The sequence below is a fragment of the Colletotrichum spaethianum genome (assembly GCF_022836535.1).
Source record: "Colletotrichum spaethianum MAFF 239500 DNA, contig01, whole genome shotgun sequence".
Classification (NCBI taxonomy): domain Eukaryota; kingdom Fungi; phylum Ascomycota; class Sordariomycetes; order Glomerellales; family Glomerellaceae; genus Colletotrichum; species Colletotrichum spaethianum.
Window position 1 is genome coordinate 2332408 of NW_026054771.1, and position 24796 is coordinate 2357203.

Below are 24796 nucleotides of genomic sequence, written 5' to 3' on the forward strand. Positions count from 1 at the left end.
CCGCCTCTACCCACGTAATAGGCTAGTTATGACGTGCGAGGCAAGCCAACGTTAGGCGACATTTTCCAGTTGAAACTGGGCAGCTTATTTGCTGGTAGCCAAGTTCCGCCAATAAAAAGTAAAGTCTCGTAATCGATGAAGAATTACTAATGAAATACGGCGTGCTGTTTTGCTCTAGTCAAGTCTTTCAAAACCCCGCATGTTCCGATCGGTCGCTTCAATTCTGATGACTCATAGTCTGCGCAGTCTTTACCGAGGTTGATCTATCGCCTTGTTTCTTGAAGGGTACTTCGGATTGATGACAGCAGCATTGACAAAAACACAAATGGCATACCGTCGTCTATCAAACAATCTCTTTGCCTTCGTAAGCGGTGTCACAAGGGAGGCCAATCAACAATGGAAAGGTTGATACAGTAAATTCACAAGTTTTCGAAAGTTTGCTAGAATGTGGAAAATGAGATCATCGTAGGCAAAGGTAAGATTTGGTATGCTAAAAAGTTCATTTGAAGCCCTTATTAAGTTGTTTGAGACTACAACCTCTGAAAACACATAGAACTAGCTGAAATGACTGTTGATGCTAAGGTACTTTCCGTAGCGCCTGTAATGCAAACTAGAAATCAAATTGATATCTTATGTTCAATCGTATACGATGGTCATTCATAAACGATGGAAAAGCCTACAGCGTTCTACAAAAAGAGAGCGCCAACAACAGCGGCGCCGATCAGGCCAAGTCCTTGAGGAAAGACGACGCCCGCAGCATTCGGGTCTGGGTGGCCTGGCCGTTGGCGTTAGTAGGGGTGCCGTTGCTGCCGGAGCCAGCGCTAGACGATTGCGTTGGGGAGGCTCCGCCGCCGGCGCCGGAGCCGGGGGCAATGGTGGTGGTCAGCTGAGCCGAGTTGGTAGGGCGGGCTGCGGAGACGGAGGGCGTAGTGGAGGCGTAGGACGCGGTGGCTGCGTAGGAGGTGCTAGCGAAACCGCATGTTCTCAGGATGTCGTTGATATCTAAAATCAAATCAGTAATCGGAATTGCTGTGGGATTGAGATCACGTAAACTTACCATCGAGGTCATCACGGTCCTGGACGTTCTGGTCCATGCAGCTGGCGCAGAGGGCGGCGTACTGGGAGACGTTGATGCTGTTGTTGGTGCATACGCACTGAGCCTCAAGTCGGTCCTCAGTGAGGTCGTTGTTGATTAGGTCGTCGTTAACTTCGCAGGCCTGGCCGAGGTCGTAGATGGGCCGGCAGACAGCGCTGCACTGGGTAGGGATGTCATCGTTGTCAAGCTGGAGGTCGGCTTTGACGAAGGCGGCGGCGGCGAGGGAGAGAGCAATGCGATTGAAGTGCATTTTGGCAGTGGGCTTAGGTAATCGTTTCTTTTTAGCTAAGAAGTTAATGTGGTTTGTAGGGTAATATGTTGGCTGTTTGAATAGTTGGGTATAGGCTGTAGTTGCTGATGAGATTGTAGTAATGTTCATGGGAATCGATAAACATGGACGGAATGATGCAGAATATATAATCACATCTCAGACGGCACTACTCCCTGGATAAAACAGAAAGGTTTGCCGGCTGGGACCAACAACATTAACGCCAACAGCTAAGAAGAAAACCCACGTACAGCCGCACAGCAATGTCTTGGGCAGCGACCGCGCATCGTCACTTGGAGGCTTGGGTCTTGGTTGGCTGCTTGGCGCTGGGCAAGGTCCCTCTCAGTCGAATTGCAGCTGTTCAATGTGGATTTCGATGAGCGAAGCCAAGAAATCCCCTCGCAGCCCCAGCCTCAACCGACGACTCAAGATCCCGGTACATATCCGGTTGTTTGTTTTGTGCCAAGAAAGCACACTGAGCAAGTCGAGTTGGAACTTTAACGCGCTAATTACCTAACGTTGTTCCCTCGGAAGCATTACTGTGTATTTGAAGGGGCCAGTAGGTGGCTTTGGGGCCTTCTCGTCTCCATTTTGACCCGGTTGTCCTGCTTGTCAGAGTCTGTGTTTCTTCGCCTTGCCCAAGAATCTCCAGGAGAGCTTAATGCGATACTATGTACATCCGGGGGCCCTGGCATCCCCATAAACAGTCGCAATTTGACAGCGCGCTTGTGCTCCCTCATCCTAACAAGGATATGTGTCGCGTGTCACGATTTGACAGTATGACTACGGATATGACCGCACCTGAGCGTGATGGGCAAGTCAATGCCGGGGCGAAAGCCGGCCGAGAGCCGAACGGCGCAAACATGATGAGGCGCCGAGACTCCCGCATAGGACCAACCCAAGAACAGGAAGGCTGCATGTCAATCACCCTGTTCTACTCCAGTGCATTCTCGACTTGAGAAAGGCCAAACGCCAAGATGGAGAATGGAGGTGCTTGGTGTACACGCATGCGCCTCAACATCACCATCATCAATTAAAACATTCACAACTGATAGTTTGGCGCCAGGTCTCGTCCCTCACTGCCACCATCTTTCCATTTTCTTCTACCAATGCTGGCAATCTAACCACAATGACGGAACCTTCATTTTGGGTTTGCGCGCATCACTTAAGATGACAGTTACCCGTCGCCGGCACATCCCCGCCAAGAAGAGCAGAGCCACGGAGACACGTACCCGCCCGCCTCCCTCGCCAGCTCACCAAGCAACTAGGCCAAAGACTAAGCCGTCTTACAACAGCTGCACTGTCGGCCGCTCCCTCTGACTAGGCTATCTAGGCACAACCCCAAGAAAAGATCCCGTGGTGAGCTGTCGTGTTTCATCTGGTCTCTTGGCGGCATGGTCTCAGAGACCACCAAGAGAGCCGGCAAACGCCCTGCTGCTCCGTTTCCCTGCTCCCCATTCATCCATGTCTCGAAAGCTTGAAGGGGAACTTCCCTGCCTGTCTAATGACGCTGAGCTGCGGATGATCGACACCACGTCCTGTTACCGGGATCAGCGCTAAAATAGCGGCGCCCGACCAGTGAGAAGTTTTCTCTGCTCGTTCTACGTCTTGTGACTTGCTGCTACTATCCGTTGGTCTTCGCCAACTCCACGCAATCCTCGATGCATGCTGAGCGTGGAGGGGAAAAGCGTTGTAGCGGAGTTTTAGCTTTCCCGCTTCTTGCCCTCCGCCCCAGAAAACAGTTTTAGAACTTGTGGCCCTAGGCCAGCTGAGGAGGTGCGGGTATGTGATGCTAATTTTAGGCACCCCACGATGCACTTGCATCTTGGCACTCCTAAAGTTTTCCCTATGAACCAACAATCAAACCAAGGCCCGCTGAGAAACAATTCCAACGAATCAGCTTTTAGATGATTTTTCCGAGAACCCAGGAACTTCTGACGAACTTCTAGATTACATAGCCTCCGCGGAAATAAAATAAAAATATCGCCATCAGTTTCCCCATCCTTGTTCATGTTTCTTCTGCTGATCTCTCTCCACCGGTCTACGTGGCGTACCAAGCCGTCATTGAAGCTTTGCCGCAATCTAACCTGCACTCGCCCGCGCAAAAAGACTCGACATCATGAAGGGGTGTATTGATAGAGTCAAAGTGGATATTCAAAGATTTCACCCGGAGGCACAAAGACTCGGCAATGTTGCTCGAAGGCTTCCGTTGGGAAGCAGCACCGTAGCAGCACCATCGCAACAATTGCCGAGCAAATCATTGTGTGTACTCGTTTAGCAAGGCAGGGCTCTGACCTCTCAGCGGGCGAAGGGTGGTTACATATGAGGTGACTGTGCCGCTGCCGCTTTGTCTTGTGCTAATTTTGCGCGAAGTATCGTTCGTGCACTTATTCACTGATAGAATTAATCCGAGCGAGGCGATAGAAGGGGCTATCTCTGATGGGGTGTGTCTATGGTTGACATCCCGTGCCGCTATTTGGTTGGACAATGCAGCAGCACAGTAGCATATTGGACTATTATCAAGGTAATAGAAAATGACATCAATGCCATTGAACTTTGTCCAGCCTTCATATATGATAGAGTGTGTTGTTGGCATTTTACTCTGAGGGAGTCCCTAGTAGTGCACGACGAATGTGGACCAAGTAAGTTACAGAGCAATCAACTTCGGTCCCTAGATCTCTCTTGTTCGCCAGGTTGAACAGAAGAAGAAAACAAAATACACCTAAGAGCCGCTAAGAGTCTTAATACTACTTTCTCTTCGATCATGATATATATGAAGTTGCGTCAATGTTGGTTCATCTTGACTGGTAAATCTTGCTAAACGAGAATCACTTTCCTAATTTCCTTTTCTTTTTTAAGCAGTCAACTTCGATGTGAAACCAAGACCTGCACTTTTGAAAAATAGTCAAAGATGCAGATTAATTGAATCAGTGTACAGAGGAACCGTGTGTTAGGGCTTGGAGGGCCATGTCAATGGGGTCAGGCAGACCGTTTCGGTTCCTCGTGACACTGATTTGCAGTACAGGACAAAACAGTTGGGCAGCAAGGGGACAAGCGCCAATTCGAAACTTAAAGCTACGTCTTTCTTTACGATGTCTGATTACCTATCAAAGGTGCATGTCTGGCTTGTGGGCTCGCGCGAAGGCATGTTGACTGCCACGAGTGACGTGGATGACGAGCCTTGGGCTGCAGGTGACGAAACTCATGGTAAACCATACTAGGCCTCGCTATTGACATTTTATTGGTCGACGAAATAAATTGAAGTATTTAGCAGGCCCCCAAAATGCATAGGTACTGGCACAAACATGAACAAGGCATTGTGAGAGCAGTGGGCAGCAAGATAGCTAAGAAAGGGCGTAGACAGTTTATCTAGACGCAAAATACACGTTAATGCTATATTTATTGACCATTTGACATTCTTTATGTTGACATTGATTACCACTGCCAGCTGTATTTCCCGGGCATATTATGTCAGATCAAAGTGAGGAAGGAGAGGCGTGTAACTGCCAACACACCATTGACACCCGCTTCCATTGACCATATTTACAATCCAACGGGCACATGGCAATGTTTCGTTTGAAAAGAAGCTGCTCGTATTACACGAAATGCTCTAGAACTTGACTCTATCAAATTCCGGAAAACATGCGATAACCGCGAAATATTCCATTAACTTCCCAACTAGCATATCGAGAAGGGTTGTATGCGGTATTATTCTTATTACCGCAGGACGGCACATTGAGAATAGTCCAGATGAAAATATACGCAATAGAATTTATTCCGAGAGGGGATGACTTGCTTGCGTGGTGAAGCTTTCTGAGGCAAGATGCGTGTATTCCCCAATGTTGAGGCTGTCATCAGTGTGCTAAGAACCCGGTCTCAAGAACATAGACCATAGTGATGTACACTGTTTAAGCACTCACTTCTAATATTATAGCTATCAATTTTCTACTTCATTTTCTCCAATCATTATGGAAGCAATAGGCTATACAAATTGATTCAAAGTGTTACGTCAAGGAACCTGTTCGTTTGAGATGAATCGCCACCTGTGAAAGGCATCCGCTTCTTAATCGCCCTTCTCTACACATCACTATCATCCTTAATTAATGGGATGTAATTAGCTGAGCCTCGAATGCTGCAGGTCTTCCCATACATTGTTGCGTAGATGGCCATAGTCTCAACAAATTTAGATTCATAGACATAGTTGGTAACTGATACGCATGTTGCGATTCTACATGAAAACGAGCCGAGACAGCAATTTGAGGTTCCCTTTTCACGGGGGACTTATCCCCATCAACATCTTGGTCTCCGCTCCTGGGAAGCCCCCACGCCTCCTCACGTGAGGAGGAGTCGATGCGTCCGAACACAAGGCTAGGGCCGCAGAAGGTCCGAAACCAGGCGTTTACCTTGTTCCGGGCCTGCTATGAACTAGCAAGCAAGATAATCATTCTGGCAAGGAGGGTTGTTTCTTCCCGTCATTCGTCGGCCACCTGAGAGGACAGCTGAAGACCAATTCGATAGTGGCATGAGGCGGGGTGCTTTGCGCAACGCGTGGCGACGGATTCAGGATGGCGTGGGATGAGAGGGGACCGGGCCCAATGCCAAGCCCGGGTTCTGGACTATGCATCGTGATTCGCAGCCTCTGGAAACCAGCCAAACCTTTGAAACCCTTGCGAATTCTATGTGACTGCAATCTGTAAGGAACCGCCGGCCGACAGAACACGAATGTGTTGGGGAGTCTGGGGGTCGTGAAGGAGCTTTTGGCAGGGGTCATGCTCACACCAACACCCCATGATTTGCGGTATCTTTCTGCTAGCTCAGCGCACGCACTTGGCCGGAGTCCGGGCGTCGAGAAGAGCGTGGGGGTCTCTCTTGTGGTTTTCGGATCTTCTACTGGGCAAACAGTCCACGCGCTGCATTGAGCGCACATGGGCAGGGAGAGAAAACAGCGTGATCATAGTGACGAGACAGGATCGAAACAATGTGTTTGGACCAACCATCCGCTGCAACTCTTGGCTGCCTTTATTGGCTCATATCGCCCGAAGACATGGGCGTTTCGGCTGAGCACCGCGGCTCCGAAGTTGTCTTCCCCGACCGGATGTTTTCCTCACGCAGCGCACAATCATCGAGTCCCACTCCAGTGATGGTCACACGGCCTTGTGCCCCTGTTCAGTAATGATCCTGTTGGAACCAGAGCGTCGGCGGCGGCACTTTTGCTTAGTGACATGGTAATCAGTAAACTCCCATACGAGACAGCCCCATCCTGAAGAATGCCGGCCCAGTCAATTCAAAATCACACGAACACCGGCCTACCGGAGAAGATCCATCTCCATTTCACGTCTAGTGGCGTTGCACCTTGTGATGCACCATGCCACCCGGCTCACCGCAAACCTGGTTGCCTACCATGCTTGGTATGTCAGCCCCGGACTACATACACATCTACACACACTCCGTGATCCACGCATCTAGCCGCTTGTTCGAAAGCGGCAGGACAGGGTGTAGGCAAATAGCCACCCCCACGCCGCGCTGCCGCCCAACCTTGCGATACCCACCAAGTTCTTACATAGCCGCATGCTAAACATCATGGATCCCGGGTCCAATTGGGACCAATGTGTATATCAAGAGAGGTGTTCATGACCAGCCTGAACTCTATTCGTTCAAGGCGGCTTCTACGTGTACCCCTTGGATCGGGGGAGCAAATAAGGCCTTTCATAACACACAAGTCCTCCTCTGCGACAAGGCTCAAAACCCTTTACTACATCACTCTCTGTGCTTATAAAACCATAAGCCTCCCAACTATCAACCGTCTTTTGCTGGTCTGCTTCTCATCATTTTTGTTGATTCATTAATTTCACCAGAAGGTTCTATTTCTAGAGCACTCTTTAATAAACTCATTACCGCATACTAACATCATCGCAATGCCTGCTACCACCATGGCCACCCCTCCACCCCTAGAGGCCCATTACGGTGCTCCCAAAGCGGAACACCTTCGACTTCCCGACGGTGTATATGTTCCCACTTTGGCATTCTTCACAGATTCAGAAGAAGTCGACACGAACACTCTCGAACACCATCTCGTTAGACTCATCAACGCAGGTGTGGCAGGCATCGTCGTCCATGGGTCGAACGGCGAAGCGGTGCACTTGACAAGAGAGGAACGCAGCTCGATAATACGCTGTGCCGCCGACACCATTCATCAAGAAGGCCATGATGTCAGGATCCCGCTTATTGCCGGGTGCGGGGCTCAGTCGACCCGCGAGACGCTCCAACTTTGCAAAGACGCTGCCAAGAGCGGTGCGTCTCACGCACTGATGCTTCCTCCCAGCTACTACGGTTCCCTACTCGACAACGAAAAGATCGTCCAACACTTCTACGACGTTGCAGACGAATCGCCCATCCCTTTACTAATATACAACTTTCCCGCGGCGGCATCCGGACGGGATCTCACCTCAGACGCCATCGTGCAAATTGCGCAGCACCCCAACGTCGTTGGCGTAAAGCTTACATGTGGCAACACGGGCAAGCTCGCGCGCGTTGCGGATGACGTGCCTGAAGGCTTCTTTGTGGCGGGCGGCAGCGCCGACTTCATCCTGCAGGGCCAGGTCGTCGGCGGAAACGGCACCATCTCCGGGCTGGCTAATATTGCGCCGAGGGCATGCGTGCGAATCATGGAGCTTTTCAGCCAAGGCAAACTCGCCGAAGCGCGGAGGCTACAGGCGATTGTGGCAAAGGGCGACTGGGTTGCAATCAAGACAGGTTTCGTGGGCGTAAAGGCGGCGATTGGGCACTTTGAGCAGTACGGCGGCGCACCGCGAAAGCCCTGCATCAGACCCTCACCCCAGGAGCTGAAGGCCATTGCAGAAGGGCTGAGCCAGCTGCATCGGCTGGAGAGGGAGTTGGAAGAGGAAGCGGCTGGCGGTGGTGTACCCTGATTGATGGACTATTCCTGGGCCCGCTCGGTTTACCCGGAGGACTGGAGCTTGTTTGTGGCGTGAGGTGACAGTGGCACGGATGGGGAGCCTGATGGATGGGAGGCAAAATTGGGATGGATGGAACGTAAGGTTTCGGGCGTAAGACGGTCATGGCGCGGATCTGCTGGCCGGAGAGAATGTAGTGATGGGGGGCGATGGCTATACCTGCTTTGCTCGTCGAAGTAAAATCCGGATCGCAGTGAAACTTCTCGGAGTATTTGAGGGCGGGACAGGACAGTAAGCTGAGTGCTAGGTGTCATCAAGGTGGGAAAGGGGAGTATGGCTGATGGAAACGGACGGAAGTTCACGGGATGTGCGTCATTGAAAGCAGTCGCAGTTATTGGGCTAGCTCTTTTGATTGCTACGTTGCTTTATGGTCTGAGATCAATGAAACGGTACCCTCTCTGGGTAATCTTTTGCCAAAGGTGAGTTCTAACAGTGACATACCTTACGTTGGGGTAATTTGGCATTGCACTTGTTTGGTGTGATGGCAGCTTATCAGGTGTCCGTTACCTTAGTCTTCCGAGAAACACAGAATCAGCATTCATCAGACGCGAATCAATTCGGACGGCTACATCTCCATATTTTGAGTTGCATACATATGCTTCTGGAGTTTCCCCGGGGAAAAGTTTGCTAATCTGCAACCGCAGAATGTTCTGGACTTTGAGAGAGGTTGGTTGCCTCAGCCTTTAAATTACAAGGTTCTATCATGGGATTGCCCCCACGTTCTACGGAAGATCTTTCTCTTTGATTCAGGGGAACACTTATTGAACCGTCAATATCTAGCTCAAACGTCATATACTCGAGCGGTATTGTCATTAACCGGTAGCAACAGAATATTATCCCGCGGGATAAGTTAGACTTCGGCAGCTGCATGGAAAAACCCGACATTGAGGAATCAAATGCATTCGCCCGTTTGTCATTGATCACGTTGATGCTACAAGTTTGAGTGTCGCCACCTCACAGCTCGGAGGAAAAGAACCCGATGACGTCGGCCTCATTGTGTGGATGAAAGATCCATCGTCGTGGTCATTATTCAGAGACGGGCAAAGTCAGAAGCGCATTCGCCCAGATTTTGATATCTGCTACGCCCCGTGGTGGTTGTCAAACCCCGTACCCCAGATGACGATCACAGTCAAAACCCGGTGGCCGGAATTGGACAGACGATCAAGAGAGGCAAAGGAGTAAAGCAATGCCGATCTGCGACCAATAAAGTCTCAAAGGAGGAGGACACGTTCCTCTTTCAAGGTATGAGACTAGAAGCTGATCCCATCAATGTGGTACGCGCGCGTAATCCACGGCAAGGCACTGGAGATCAGCGGCGGGTGGGGGATGGTCCCCTATGCACCCCGCACTTTTAGGCGCTACTCGGCCTGCACTGCAAAGAGGGGTATGTCATGTCAGACAGGCTCGGGCGTTCTTGGTGCGGATAACACGGCTTGAGGAGTCTATAACACCGAGACATGATTCCTTGTGACTTTGTGTCTTTGTGTCTTTATTGAACATTTTTTTGATTACTTGAGTCTCAGTGCAACTTCCATGATTGAGCGTCGAGCAATCTTTAGAACGGGGTTATGCTTTCCAGATGATGCTGGTTTAAACAGTGTACCCGCTCCGAGGCGAAGATGGTGCAGTAGTTAATTGAGTATAATAGCTCTCCGATCACGGCTAGCGATATGGTGGCGTCTGAACACGCAGCCGATGACACCAACGAGAGGTGAGTTATACTGATGGTTGGAGTAAACACAAAGGATGCTGTGTGTACGTTGAAGAGTGGAAGTACGATTAGGTGTCAGCCGGCAAGGCCATTGTGATTGAGTGAAATAGACGTGTCGTTAAACACATCCTCCTGGTCGGATCTGCTGGCACAATCAACTAGTGAATTCTAGGTCCTGTTTACAAGGGTTTCAATCAAACATAGCGCATAGCTTCTCTAGCAGAGGCATGATAGGTAAATACTATAGGCCCTCGACTCTTATTGAGGCTCATAGTGAGTATTATGAACGAGAGAGGCCCGAGTATGGGGTTTACGGTTCAGGCGACTTTTTCTAGCTTAAGGACTTAGGCAGCGTGGGTGATAGTACTACAGACGACACGTCCGCTTTCCAGGCGGCGCTGTACTTAAGCCAGTGCATAGTTCTTTTCGTCAATGCTTAGTAACATTCTCACCTTGACCGTCACCGTCATTATGGGAACTAAGATTGCGAGTAGATTAAGCTATTCCCTCTTTTTGCTCCTTCCCCCTATCCCTCGCTCTTATTCATTTGCTAGCCTAGCTTTAGTAACCTAAAGGCATGCCTAAGATTGACAGCGTAGGGGATGTCGGGAATATTGAGATACAGAATCTCGTATTTCTTCTAGCTGTCGGCTAACAGCAGGTCTGCTTCTAGTAGAGTGGAACATTCAGGCAGTGAGCCTTAGAACCGCAGGTTTATGGGACTATTATATCCGCGTTGAAGGTGCTGTTGGAACAGAGTTAACATCACATGAATGCCCTACCATGACCAGAGGTGCATACCAAGGGTACAATGCCGCTAGCCTGATGTTCCACCTCATGATGTCTAATTTGAGCTACTTTGAAGACATGAGGCTCTGAGTCGTGGATCACATGATCGAGCATTCAAGTTGTATCTGTATGCAAGACATACACAGAACGATCTACAGTATTTCCCATCAACCTGATCCGAGCGATAGCGGTATCCCAATGGTGCAAACCTCTATTTACATCGTCCACACAGATACCTACATTAGATACCTATATTAAGCACCTCCTTCCTACTTGGGTCATGTACTATTGGCCATTCACCTGTCACCCTCACACACCTCTTGGCCAATAGAACACCGCCGGGCTCTGCCTACTGTAGCACAGCTCAGTCAGGTGATCACCTCAGTCTCCTCAGCTACAATGTTCAATCTCGTTGGTATGCCAACTAAACCCCCTCTCTGCCATATCTCGATATCTCTCTATCATCTCGACGCCCTGTTCTTCCTTTACCCCCTCCACGTTGCACACACAGTCTGGACCAACCGGTAACATGGCCGAACCGGTCGAACGCGATTCAGACGAGGAGGAAGACCTCATCTCACCTCCCCCAGGGGGGATTCGACCCCGAGGCTTCGCGCAAGCTCCTCGACCTCTTCAGGACGGAAGATGAGAACTCAATCGATTTAGCCACCTATTATTCGGGCCTGCCCCGTAACATCAAATTCTATGACCTGATACGCTGGGTCACCGACCCCGTCACAGGCGATACCGGAGTCCACATCGCTGCCGCGGCTGGAAACGTCAAGGTCCTGGATGCCATCACAAAAAGTTTCGGGAGAGACTGGCTCCCCAACGTCTAGCTTATGACGTGCCTCAGGGTAGTCTTCTTCTTACGCAATAAGGCCAGAGATGCTATCTTCCACGTCGCAGCCCGTGCTGGCCGCCTAGACGTCGTCAATGCTGCCTGGCGCATTTTCTTCCTCCTCCCGCAACGGGGTCGGCCTTCAAACGAATCTGGTTCTGAGGTCTACGCCCCCATAGATGAAGATTTGCCCGAGGTTGAAGATGATGTTGATCCTAAATACGTCCCCGAGTACATGATGGCCATTGTCCTCTTAGCAAGGAAGAACGCCGCCGGCCACACCCCTGCCGATGAGGCAGTTGCCGCCGGCCATGACGATGTCGCGGAGTGGGTAAGGCTGGTGCTAGACCGTCTCACCCTAGACGGCAAGAGAGCTACAGAGAGTAGGATGGCTAGGATGGAGGAGCTGGTCGACGGCCGCTACGATATTGATGGGCACCACATCATGTCAGACCAGATTCCAATTGAGAAGAGAGTATGGCAGATAGAGATGGACATGTGCATACGAGCGACTTTTGACGAGAGCTCCACTAATCACTTCATTGTTTGTATGTAGTGACAGATACCAGAGAGTGTCAAATTTATCGATGTTAACTTTGAGCCTCTGTTCCCTAAAATGGAAAAGAAAAGTAGACACGAAAGGAAATAAAAGAGACAAAATTGCCGCATTGAAGTTCACTGGCCCCTGTCAGTCGACGCCCTCTTTCCTACCGTCTATCCTTTGCTTAGTGTGACCAGATGAAAGCTCTATACGATTGCCTGCAGAGTCCGCAGCGCTCTTGGTGGAGTGTTTGTAAGCCATGGATACGACCCTGTACGTCTCGAAATTAGTCACAGACTTCGCATATGTCCTCTTCAGTATTTGGCCTACAAATGCTCTTTTGGCGTGGTTTCCGGTTGCCGAGGCCGAGGTGGAACAGCTCGTGGAACAAAGTAGCATTCATCGGGAAAAGCTCTGAGATTAGCTGCGCGCCCTTGTTGGACAAGTAGTTCTGTACGCATTGGTCGTGCTGTGATGCCTTCCGAGCGAATTCCAGCATCAGAGAAAGCCATTGGCATCTACTCGAGTGGCCTTGTAATCTTGCAGGGCTCGTAGTTGACCCATCGACATTGAGTACGTCTAACGTAGAGGTGCTTCCAATAGTTGAACCAGCTTCATGCACCAACGAATGCATTCCGAGTTGGCCTACTCACCAGCTATCACATTTTGCCGACAATCGAATCGCCTTAAGCACCTAGCTGTGCCAAACGTCACTACCCCATGTGAGCGATCTACTACAGGGGGAACGAGTGGGCGGCTGGTTGGCTGGGAGTCCTTTACTGTGTAGCTTCTGGGAGAATAGGGACTACGGCTGATTATTCCTTACGCAAGCCCCGTTGATCAAGATACGCACTACATTGTTCTCCGGGATACTTATTTTAGACTCAGGTCACTATAATCCGGTACTGAGTTTCTGACCAAGTTGTTTGATCCTGCTTGGTTTTTGTTATAGCCATCTAGGATTTACGATTTCAGCTAGGTCGGGCAGCCAAAGGAATAGAAACATGTTTTGGAATTATAGTCTTACAGCCAACATGTCCTAGACAGATGACCGCTGGTGATCGAGTATAATGCAGAGAGATCGACCATCGCTGTAGAGTACTATGTCAAATAGTGCAAAAATATTTGAAATATACTACAAGTAACTTGTAATGTCGTTTGATCACTATACATTACTATGTAAATTAATCATTTCTGAGAATCAGCAACTGGCATCCGTCAACACACATGGTCTAATTCTGCGTCCCATGTTATGAATAATACGTCCCTGATTTTTCAAGCCATCATGCGACGTCAGACGACAAGACAAACTTATCTCCACTAGAAATAAGTCCCGTTGTGACTGTCATAATGCATCGTCGATGTCATGGCCACTTGTGCGGTTCCATCTACTCCACCGTCTTCTCGCCCTTGGAGGTCTCATTCAAGCCCACCACAGGAACCGAGGCATCGTTGCTTTCCACGGTTTCGCCTCTCTTGAGGCCCAGCTGTCGTGTGTCGTAGCCGTTTGCCTCCAAGTAAGCGCGGTAACGAGCGTCTTCGATGGCGATGGTATCTTGGCCAATGTGCGGCAGGCAGAAAACGGCTAGAGCAGCGGACAGGACGCACAGAGATGAAGAGACCCAGAATGGGTACTGAGCTGAGGCTACGGCATCATTACCGGCAGCCGCCTGGATGTACGGGAAGACTGTGATGGTTGTCAGTAAGCCAAACTCTCTGACCTTTTCCTGGTCATTGAAACGTGAAAACTTACCCCAGGTACCCACGAATGCGCCGATCTTGCCAATAGCTGCGGCAATACCATAATATTTACCTTGAAATAGTCAGCGTATCTCGTTCCATAGTCTCGTTGTGGGAGGCTCCATACCGCGAATGCCCGTTGCGCATGTCTTGGCCGCCAACAAGCCGATGTTGTTCCCCGGACCAAACTCGCCCAGGGCCAGGAAAACGCCGTAGACAACGACGAAGCCGCCGACCATGCCGGGCTGCGACAGGTTGAAGTAGTCGCCCGCCATGATGAACCCGACGACAGCCTGCAGAAGGACGCCCACAGCGAGGGCGTACCGTGGACCCAACCAGTCGGAAGCAGGTGCGCCGAGCATGGTGCCGGGAATGTAGAATAGGTTGATGACTGTGTTCCAGCCGAAGACGGTCGTGAGCGGGGCCGTGTCTCCGTACAAGTTGCTCAGGATCGTGGAGGAATAGATGCCGAAAGAGTACGACGAGAACTAGTATGTGAGATGCTTAGTTCAATGCACATATCGATAGTCACCAAAATCATCATTGAGTGGGACTAACATCATAGATGAACCAGATCAAGCTGACGACAAAGAGACGCCAACCGTAGAACTTGAGAGACAGCAGGTACGGCGTCTTGGCGTAGCGCATCGAGTTCTTGGTGAACTCCTCGGGCTCTTTCACGAACAGGCGAAGCACGAAAAGGAACATGGGGAACACTACGCCGATGCCCAAGCTGGTGCGCCAGATGGTGCTGTAGTGGCCGTTGTGGCATGCGGCGGCGACTACGTACGGTACGAATGCTGTTGGAATGTTAGCCAGTCCCTAATGCGACTCAAAAGCCACGGTGACGAACCGCCAATAACGAAGCCCTGTATCGCATGTTAACAATGTTTCATGAGAGGAGATATCCACTTTCTCTTACCCAGTCAATCATCGTGTTGGTAAACATGATGAACCAGAGGTTTCTTGAGCCCGACTTCAGCTCGCCGGTGGACTCCGCTGCGCCGACGCTACCCGCGGGGTACTCGCCTCCAATGCCGATACCGACCTTTTACGAGGTTAGCCAGACCTCTCCGCTGCGAAACAGCTCCAGAAACGACAATCGACTCACGAAAAAGCGCCATGCGGCCAAGATGTTGAACATGCCGACGGCCTCGCCTCTGTAGTACGACCCAGCGGCGAGCGCAGTGAAGACAAGCAAGATAACGGTCGAGACGAGCAGCGAGTTGGTGCGCGACCAATGGTCGGCAAGCCAGCCGAAAGCCAGCTGCCCGACGACGGTGCCGGCGAAGGCGATATCGCTGACATACTTTTTGGCGTTGGAGGTTTTGTAGAGGTCGCCGTACTGGAGCGCGAGGACCGTGGTGACGGACCCGATAACCTACGAGGCATGATGTCGCATTAGCTACCTACGTCACCGGAGGGCTTGTTGGGAAAAAGATGATGCAGTTCGAGTTCCCTTGGGCTGGTGCTTACGTTGTTGATGTAGCCGTCAGAGAACAGGCCAGCACCGCACGCGATGACGGGGACGATGGCCTTCCGGAACGGTTTGCGCGGTGCGGCGGCCGCAGCCGCAGTCTCGTGCGCCGCCCCCTCGGACTCGGACGACTTCTTTCGTATGAAGTCGAGCATGGTAGCGACTGACTGATAAGTCGCCGTGTCGGTCCTCTGTACGGAGAACAGCCTTTTTGTGCCAAAAGTCTATAGACTCGCGACGAGCGAAAGAGGCAGACCGATCGAGGGGAGGTTGGGCGGGAAAAAAGGTGTGGTAGCCGTCGCGAGGATAAGAGACAAACGCATCAGAGCCAGGGTCGAAAGGGAACCGGGACGGTAATAAGGTATTTATTCGGACGATCATAAGCCCATCGGAGCGCAAGGGAACGACCTGAGCGAGCTACTACTACTCGGAATGCGCCATTCGCCAACCAGAGGCCTTATCTCCCACCTAGTCGGAGTTCCTTTACTGCTGCCACCTTGCGTAGTAAACTTTGGAAAACACTCCGTTTCCCTACCCACCTTGTCCCGGGCGCCTGGCGACGCGTCGGCGCTCACAACGTGCAGTCAGTTCGATGCAGCATAGGCGGAAAGACTCGACGGGTCGAGTTAGCGGCCATGACGGCTCGATGGTTTTGCGACAAACGAGTGGTCTGTTTGCCCGTTCGTGTTGAAAAGGTGATCCACAGTCGAGACGCAATATGCTGCTGAGGTACGGGTATGCGGCAAGAGGGGTAGGAGTTGGTGTTCCGTTCCGCTCTGGTGTGGTTACAGGGGAGGCGGTCCAACGTTGGTCCCCATCAAGGGCGACACCTGCTAGTCGTACAGTACAGTAGGAAGTACTTGTGCTCCTCTATCTCCAGGTCTGTCTGAAATGCGAAAGACATGCAGGCGAGCTGCTGTCGCGTGTCTCATTACTTCTCATGGCCAATTGCGGTTCTGCCAACATGGCGAAGGTAGGATCATGTCGCCCGGGTGCTAAGCTTTTCCAAGCGTTTTAGCGGCTTCTGGGAGCCCTAGGAAGCGCTCCCGTGCCAAGGCTTGTGTCCCCTCATGCGACCTGCCTTATTGTGTTGGGGTACTCCCCGGAGCTCTAAGTGTGATGTGCTGGCTGTTGGTTGTCGCTGTTAACACCGCACGAACTGTGTCCACACCGCATCCACCAGGCTAGGCGGGGGGAAAAGAAAAAGGAAGAAAAGGGAAGAAAAAATAGAGAGAGCCCGCCCCCCATTCTTTCATGTTTGCATGGGGCGAACACTTCGACGCTCTTCAATACAAGAGCCTACGTAAGCTGTTGGATGCGAATCGGCTTCACCGAGCGCAAGTCTCTGCCCAGATGTGTTACCGAGAAGACAACGAAAAACTTGTCAAGTTCTCTGGGGAAACGTACGACTTGGAATCACAAGAGACGCCAAACCCGTGCTTGGAATCCTAATAGTGACATGTTCCACGGCGCTTGTAACTCATTGCGCGAAGCTACCAGGAGGGGGCTTGAACAGTTGGCTCCAATTGCGCCGCTCAGATGCGTACAGGAGCGCACGTGGCCGCGATTACCTCTTGAACCGGCATGGGGGCACTCGGCTCGACCGAGCCGCCAAAGAGCCCGGCTGCGCGATCCAAATCCAATCGGCGGCCTGAATGCTTTCCACGTGTGCACCGAATTGCCGTCTGTTCCGGCCGGTTGACTCGGCCCCCCGAGATAGTCGATGGGGTTCCGCTGCCTGGGGCCGGATCGGAGACGGGCACGGCAACAGGTCGACTCAATCGCGTGTGATCCTTGCCCAGTCTCCGCAAAAGCTACGGCGGCGACAACGTTGGCATCTGGCATGCAGCTCACCCAGCATTGGTGGCGAGGACAGACTCTCAATCATTTGTCGCGGTTAGCGGTGCGAGCCACCCCTGAAGTGAGTCAAGCTGAGACTTGTGCCCACTATGACCGTTTTGTCCAGACCGGAACGTTCAAGGGGCAATCACATCTGAGTTTACGACGCTTCTGGTTCTATGATGGGCTTCTAAATCTGCGTGCTGTTTGGACGCTTGCATCTCCACATTGCCAAATTTAGACCAGATTCATCGGAGACGCAGACGCCCTGACTGAACCAGGTCTCGTACAACCGTCAGGGGAGTATTGTAAGCGAGAACGAGAACAATCTCCAAATGTGTTATCGGGCCAAGTCGTCATGATGATTGCTCATTTATGCCAATAGACCTTTAGCGCGGGCACATGGAGGGCTCGCCCCACGGCTTTCGCACAGAGCCGTGGCAGCCGCAACCCAGGCATTTTTAGCTTGGCCGACCAACAGTAAAGATACAACCTAAGCAGACACGGCACCCAAGTTGCCAGAGGCTTTTATATTTCTCGGGTCATCTGGTAGACGTAAAAGCAACCCATAGACCGACGTCCTCTTCGATTGTCACGACATTTTGATAAAGTTCGTGGCCCCCCAATCCCTCAGTTTTCGACCAACCCAATACATTCAGTTCCACCAAGTATCCGATTTTCATCAAGAAACTGCATCAAGCGTACTGCATCTTTAGCTAAAGTCGCCTTGGCCGAAGACATGGACGAACACGACATGCCTGCAGCTTGCACTCCCCACTACAGATCTCATCGACTTTCTGGCCAAGGGTGGCTAAGAGAATGACCGACGCTCTGTCTTCAGCGACCGAGTTTGTCATGATCGTAGCGCTGACGGAACGGTATTACGTGTGCAGCTCATACGAAGCAAAACGGCTGATGTCCCACGACAACGACTTTAGGCCCACATTCGGGGATCATCTTACCCGTGGCTTCAGGTTGATCGCCGTGGGCAACGACCTCAGACACCAGGGCTTGGCAGACGTCGTCTCTGTGATGTAAGGCAGCGGCACCCGCAGCAATACCGCGAGGATTACTGGTGCTAGGATCGCCGCGAGCACCGTCGAATGAATGTCTGGCTCCAGCGCAGAGGTATTCAACACTGACACTACCCATCAATCCAGTGTGTCTCAGAGATCTGGAGTACCAGAGACCTCAGATGGCTTGGGTGCAGCGCTACACGCGACTGCTGGCATCGGAGTCATGCCAGCAAGACTGACTTTGGGCCTTTTTTATCCTGGAGTAACCGCCACCACCAACAACTCGGAAATGGCCCAGGAGAATGGAGGTGACGACAGCATTGTTGGAAGTACTTATTTTAGGCCTCCTCGGAAGGTTTGATATCGTACTCAACCTCGGTCCTGATCACGTATTTGGCTCCCTTCCGAACCCCAGTGCCTTCGTGTAACGGTGCATCCTTAGCATCTCCATGCGGAAACATCGCGACTCCGCCCATGACAGGACGAACAGGGTACGCATTCAGCGTTCCCTCGCGCGCGGCCGGGAGGAAGTAGGTTGTTTCGCCGCCCTCAAACTCGTCGTTCAAGTAAATCAAGAAGGTAAAGAGCGAACTCTGTCCCTTGCCCTCAGGTGAGGCGTCGTACACATAGGTATCGTCGGGCAGGATACCAGAGGGTGGCCAAGCTCCGTCAATGTGCGCACGATACTCGGCGCCGGGAACGTAACGGTACACGCGGAAACGGCGGTTGAGACCGCGGACCACGCGTCCACCAACGGACGCAGGAACGAAAGGCGAGACTCGTGCCCACAGTGCATCGTGGAAGGCCGTGTCGATGACCCAGTAAAAGTTATGTGCCAGGATGCTAATGTCTCCATCCTCGCGCAGCGGTGCGTCGGGGAGGAAATTGACGGTCTCGCCGGCGGCAACGATGGCCTTGCACTCATCTGTAGAGAGCACATCTTTCAGGAGGCTAAGCCCAGGCACAATAGGGTGAGAGTGTAACGTGACTGGTGGACGCTCCGCTGTGAGCGGGATCGTGTTCGGGGCGGAGGTGTAAAGCAGGGCGTCGTGGTGGTTTGGCGGCTTGCGGAAAGGGCCACTTGTGCGTTCGATGACACGGAGAGATGCAGCCAGGTTCCGCGGTGCAGAATCGAATATGGTCTTATCACGAACCGAGGCGTATACTTGTTGTGGTGGCGTGGACGGGCGAAGATCCCAGGTTTCTTGGAGAGCGATGCCTGGCGTGGAAGAGAGAGGCAATGGCATTGCCTTAGGGTTGCTGTCCGAGTGGCCGCAGGCACGTAGCACAGCGTCGAGAACCAGCAGGCGCTGCTTGTCTCTTTCGCTGCGTTGAATGACTACTCCATCTCCTTCGCCTTCTGGCAAAGTTGACAGGCCGCTGATGACGTCCAAGTCTCGCACCCAGCGACACAACGCTCCCAATTTTGGTTCCTGGCCGCGAATCCTCATCTCAGCAAGCAATATTCTCGCCTCGTCGTATTTCTCGTCGGTAAGGGCACCCGTGATTCGAGCCGTGAGTCCTAGGTTCGTTCCGGCTACAAGACTCCTTCGTTAGTACTTGTTACGACGAGGGCCAGGAGACCAAGGAGTCACTGGGGGATATGACATACGCGCATTGTTGACGCCACTGGCGCAGTTCTGGCGAAAATCGTAGACGGCAACTCGGAGGTCTCGGCACTGCTTCGACTTGATCAAGTTCGGATACCTTGCAAGTGTGTTCAGTGTCTCAATCGCGATGTCGAGCTCCTCATCCGAAATGACCGTTTGGAGATTCTTGGGCTCGAGTATCGCAGCATTGTCATCACTACTGTCGGGAGGGGTGATGTTCGTGCTCGCTGCCGTCTTGGGGGCCTTCCGGGGCACTTCGGATAGCGCAGTCTGTTTGCGCTTTTTGGCTTTTGACTTCGTCATGGTTGAATATTGCAACAACCTAACCAAGACGGTATGCTGATGTTGGTGGAGTAGTGTAAATGGAGGTAGTGGGTGGCGTGAGGCGGAATGAGATTTTGGACCAAGCTCCCCACGTTCCCTACAGCAAAATGTCAAGGGTCCTGGCCCCCGCGGGGTTTTGCCGCTGGTTACGTTTTGATGCCTGAGGCATCCATTGATGGGCTTGAACGTTTTTGGATCTCTTTGGTGTAAACCCATCATCGGTTCAAAGGTTCAACCATGGTGGAATAAAGGCCGACTAACACACTACCTACAGTAGAAGTGAACCCTAAAACAAAGTTTAGACGTCTTGTCTCATCAGAGTGTTAAACGCCTTTCGTATGTTCATAGAACACTTTAGAGGGTTTCTGGCTTATCGAGATCTTCGGCACGGACCAGGTGATACAGCACGTGCCTCGACATACTTGCTGACGAGGCCGTGTGGTTGTTTCTTGCTCTCTTCATTCTATATATGGACTTTCCTGTGACCCGAGCGATAATAGCAAATCAATGGAGGGACATTAACGTCCAAGTTCAAGGGCAGGACTCTATGAAGGCGGAGTGATTCCCTGTGCCATACATTGCCAAGTCGAGGATCAAACGGTGCATTGATTGATGCTCATCATGTTTCCAATGCTGCCCAAGACTGGTTCAACGCGTAAGTGGCCCTAAGATTTTCGAGCTTCCTGATTCTAGTTACTGGCTTTCACAAAAGGGCGGTGGGTTTTGGGAACAAGCCCTTGATCCCATTCTCTATATACTAGAGTAAGTGAGCCCCCATTGGCATATTGGAGACATCTGAAAAGCGCTTACACTGAAAGTCTTGTTCTTAAAAAATTTCAATGCGGGTACCTGTTGAAATGGAATGGAGCAAGTCTCAAACACCATTGGATAGAGCAACACAGAGATTATCAAAGGCATAAGGGCCTCCGTAACGCACACACGGCATATTTCTGGACCAGCTAACCCAGCACTAGATTGATAATGCAACCAGTGATAAGACTTCTGGCAATCCAACCAAATCTCATTGATGGCATGGCATTTCCCCCGCAGTCTGGATAAGCAACGAGCCGGTGGTATTTTAGTCAGTGATTAAGAAATGTGGTATGTGTTAAGCCACATCGACTTACGAGGGCTGCATGCGACTGGTAAAGCACAATTAAGGACGACACAATGAAGCATACACTTTGTTTTGTTATCATATTAGTGCATGGTCACTTGAGCTTGAAAGTCTGCTTAGAAAAACATTTGCGGCCTCAGCTGGGCCTTTCAAGTGAAGATAGCTTTTGCCAAGAAAGGCGATAAATAAGACAGAGTAGGCCTCTAGAAAAAGATTCTGTGAGATTTCAAGGCCCCTGTGCATAGATTTCAGATACGTAGTCACCTAAATCACAAACTGGCGCAAGAATTTCCATGTGCCATGCAATCATCTTGTATCCCGCTAATGGCTAAGGGCTGTACCGCAACATACTCAAGGAAGGAAACGGAAGTGATTGATTTCTATTGAGTCTCTCTTGTGTACTTTCTTTCGTGGCACAGTGACTCCGATATCAGCGTTTAGTGCTGGTACACACTAACGGTGATTTATGTTCGCTCTAGCACCTTCTCAGAAGACAATGAGTCACTGACCGATTTCTCACATCTTAAAGACTCGCCAGACTCAAAGAACCTTAGTTTCCACAACAGGAGTTGATTTCTGGTCTTCGGCAGTCTTAGTGACCTCTGCGGCCCCCTCAATGTCTACCTAAGTAGTAATATTCCGGAACAGGCACCTTGCTGCAATGTCTCGCAGCTTATGTAACGCCAAGAGATCTTAAAGCGTTGTGAAGCAGGTCAATGGCCTTGGAGCACAAAGTGGAATTATTATAGCTAACGCTACTATTGTGGCAGATGTAGAAAATGCTTTTTTGACTAGGTGTGATGCCTATTGCTAATATCATCCAGGACGCAACGATCCTCCGCGTAACTTCGGTTCTCACCCTCATCTTAGATCATAGGCACTATGGAGTTGCCAGTGCTGCCCATTTTGTCAAGGCAGCCGAACAAGCTATTCTTTCCATCAGGACCGGCCATTCGACTTTATAGCTTTCAAGGACTACCACATGGCTGTGCAAAGCAAGATTAGCGGTGTACGGAACCCGCGGAAAGCCGGCTAGAAGCTCATCTCCAGGGTTGAATTTGTCGCCTTATGTTCGGATTTCTCTGGCCAATCAATACGGCTAGGCCGACTGTGCTACTGCCAACGTCTTCTTTGACAACGTTGGCGCGGTCTGCCGCAGCATGCATGGGTCGGCTCGCCTGCGCCATCAACCTGGGAGTTATTGGAGATCCCGGCATCAATATCGTAGAATGCTACGTTGCAGGGCCAGTTCGATTCTCACTCAGAAAAGGGCATCAGTGACAGCCTCTACGAAAAAACCTTCAAATACTACCGTTGCAACAGCTAGAACGCCCGCCGCCAAGAGCGGCCGCTGGCGCGTACACATTCATTGATTACCGGCTGGACTCTCCAGAAGCCCGCGGACTATGGCCTCAAAAGCGACGTATCGTTTTCTGCTCTTTCAATTGAGAGGGTGGCGGCAACGCCGGCACCGACAATGTTAGCGGCGGAAACGCCGAGATGATGGCACTGCTTGTCCTGCTCTGGTCTAAGTCGGCGGATCCAGCGGCCACATTGAGGACTACAGTGGGTGTGGTCAACGGGTGCTCAACGCAATTACTGCTACTGTCGGGGTTGATGGACCCGGCCCGGCGCTGTTTATGTACGGAATCGACTTGTTTACAGCTATGGGGTGCGCAATCGGATGAGAGCGAAACTAGGGCGCTGGCGACGACGCTTGACATCATGGTCGCGGCGTTATCTACCGACCTTCCTGAGAAGATCCTTGCAAACATTGCTGCTGGGGGTGACGAGAAGAGTTTGGGATAAAGTTGTGAAGAGCGCTCTAAGTTTTGTTTGTTTGTTTTAGATCGGTCATTTGTTACTCTCGGTCGTTGGTGATAGAGTAGTTTTATGTTTTCTGCAAGCGCTTATTGGAGCTTAGACCATTAGTGAACGGTCAGCCGTTACGCATCCATTGGGCTGTTTGGGGGGTAGGTGGTCACACCCATAATGATCTGTTTTTGGTGTCTAAGTTCCGCTCCCCTCCCGCAGCCCACACAACATTGTGCATCCGTTCGTCTCATCCAAACTGATGGGGCATGCTGAGGGAAGGCTTACCTAGCTCGTCCTCCGTACCTTGCTGCCTGAAGCCGACTTGAGAAGTTTCGGGAAAGCCCACAGAGAAAACATCCCATTTGTGAGGGAAAACATTGGGCTCTTACACCTGGCGATTGAGTAACATATTCAGATGATCATCAGAGTGTATCGCGAAGGGTTTAGTAATGGATCGATGCAGTTAAGCTTGCTTCATCCGTGCTTCTCATGATTAAACCATTCCTGGCTAGCCTCCCGCATCACGACCCCGAGAAAATGCTGTCCTTCGGTCATTGCTCTGGCATCGCTCTCGCATGCTGCTTTGAAGTGGGGGTAAGTTTGGCATTTTTTGCCGATTGCCTGATTCCAGGGTCTCTCAGCCGGATGGCAATGGTCTTTAACTGACTAAGGTCACGATCCACCTACAGTTTCACATGACGCTGACAGGTCGCTTGGCATGCACAACCAGCCCTGGACAGACCCTTGGCATTTGACCAAGGAGGTTATTTCGGCTGCACGTTCGCCCAAATTGACGGTCCGACAGACCCTGTTTGCTAGGGGTAACTACGGTAGCGCGCTCCGTACTGCACAGTCGAAACTAGTCACAGGCGGCGAAGAGGCCCTAGCACACTGAATGCATGGATTGTCAGTGAATTCTGCACAGATGTGAGATGAGGGGGAAAGCCGATTTGCAAATGAGTGCAACATGGAGATATCGAGAGCTTCTCCGGCAGAAGTGGGCGAAACGAACATCAACAGCTTTCTCTTTTAGGAAGGCATGTAGCCCCTCATGGTTTTTGAAAAGCGGAGCTCAATCTACATTTTGAGACTTTCCCTGCCGCACATCCTCGTATTACTCGCATCTTCGCCCCCTCACATCCTCGTACTATTCGCACCCTCGCAATATTCGCAATCAAGTACTTTCTCGTCGTCTCTCAACTTGGGCCGCCTACTATGTACGGCACTGCCGCCACCCCATGTTGCGTCTGGTGCATTCGCATGATGAGGGTCAACCATGAACGTGCACATATACCCATTGAACCAAGATGCGACTCCAGAGATTGTTTTGTAGACGAAAGTAGCCGGTCTGACCTGACGTGTCCTGCTCGAAAAACGGCGGCAACGCAAAATACAGGGCTTTGGGATAGTGCTTTAGTCGGTGCTCGGTAAAAAAAAAAAAAAAAAAAAAAAGGGCATTCCCCATGCGGGTACCGGTAAAAGATCCCTTTCTTCTGGAGAAATCTTCTGTAGCAGCCTCATCCGACAGCTAATAATGAGACATGCTTGCACGGGGGGTTGGGTTCGTCCCCAACATGCATAGGGATAGGTGTGGGCCCATACCTCCAACTTGGTCTACGAATCAGCCGTTCTCGTGCA

The 24796-nt window shown here is 51.2% G+C and overlaps 6 protein-coding genes across 6 annotated transcripts; 4 read left to right on the plus strand and 2 right to left on the minus strand.

Moving 5' to 3' along the window:
* Positions 1-721: 721 nt before the first annotated feature.
* ColSpa_00638 (protein CAP22) lies at positions 722-1346 on the minus strand (the record flags this gene model as incomplete). Its single annotated transcript, XM_049266850.1, has 2 exons — positions 722-1002; positions 1058-1346. 2 exons carry the CDS (start codon positions 1344-1346, stop codon positions 722-724), a joined length of 570 nt encoding a protein of 189 aa, XP_049122807.1.
* A 5948-nt stretch (positions 1347-7294) lies between these two features.
* ColSpa_00639 (putative 4-hydroxy-2-oxoglutarate aldolase, mitochondrial) lies at positions 7295-8293 on the plus strand (the record flags this gene model as incomplete). The annotated part of the gene is made up of 1 exon (XM_049266851.1): positions 7295-8293. One exon carries the CDS (start codon positions 7295-7297, stop codon positions 8291-8293), a length of 999 nt encoding a protein of 332 aa, XP_049122808.1.
* Positions 8294-11237: 2944 nt separating this feature from the next.
* On the plus strand, positions 11238-11677 carry ColSpa_00640 (uncharacterized protein; the record flags this gene model as incomplete). The annotated part of the gene is made up of 2 exons (XM_049266852.1): positions 11238-11249; positions 11429-11677. The coding sequence occupies 2 exons, from the start codon at positions 11238-11240 to the stop codon at positions 11675-11677; spliced, it is 261 nt and encodes an 86-aa protein (XP_049122809.1).
* A 3-nt stretch (positions 11678-11680) lies between these two features.
* On the plus strand, positions 11681-12235 carry ColSpa_00641 (uncharacterized protein; the record flags this gene model as incomplete). The annotated part of the gene is made up of 1 exon (XM_049266853.1): positions 11681-12235. One exon carries the CDS (start codon positions 11681-11683, stop codon positions 12233-12235), a length of 555 nt encoding a protein of 184 aa, XP_049122810.1.
* A 5860-nt stretch (positions 12236-18095) lies between these two features.
* ColSpa_00642 (uncharacterized protein) lies at positions 18096-18314 on the plus strand (the record flags this gene model as incomplete). The annotated part of the gene is made up of 1 exon (XM_049266854.1): positions 18096-18314. One exon carries the CDS (start codon positions 18096-18098, stop codon positions 18312-18314), a length of 219 nt encoding a protein of 72 aa, XP_049122811.1.
* A 316-nt stretch (positions 18315-18630) lies between these two features.
* On the minus strand, positions 18631-20205 carry ColSpa_00643 (uncharacterized protein; the record flags this gene model as incomplete). Its single annotated transcript, XM_049266855.1, has 2 exons — positions 18631-19829; positions 19905-20205. 2 exons carry the CDS (start codon positions 20203-20205, stop codon positions 18631-18633), a joined length of 1500 nt encoding a protein of 499 aa, XP_049122812.1.
* Between the last annotated feature and the right edge of the window lie 4591 nt (positions 20206-24796).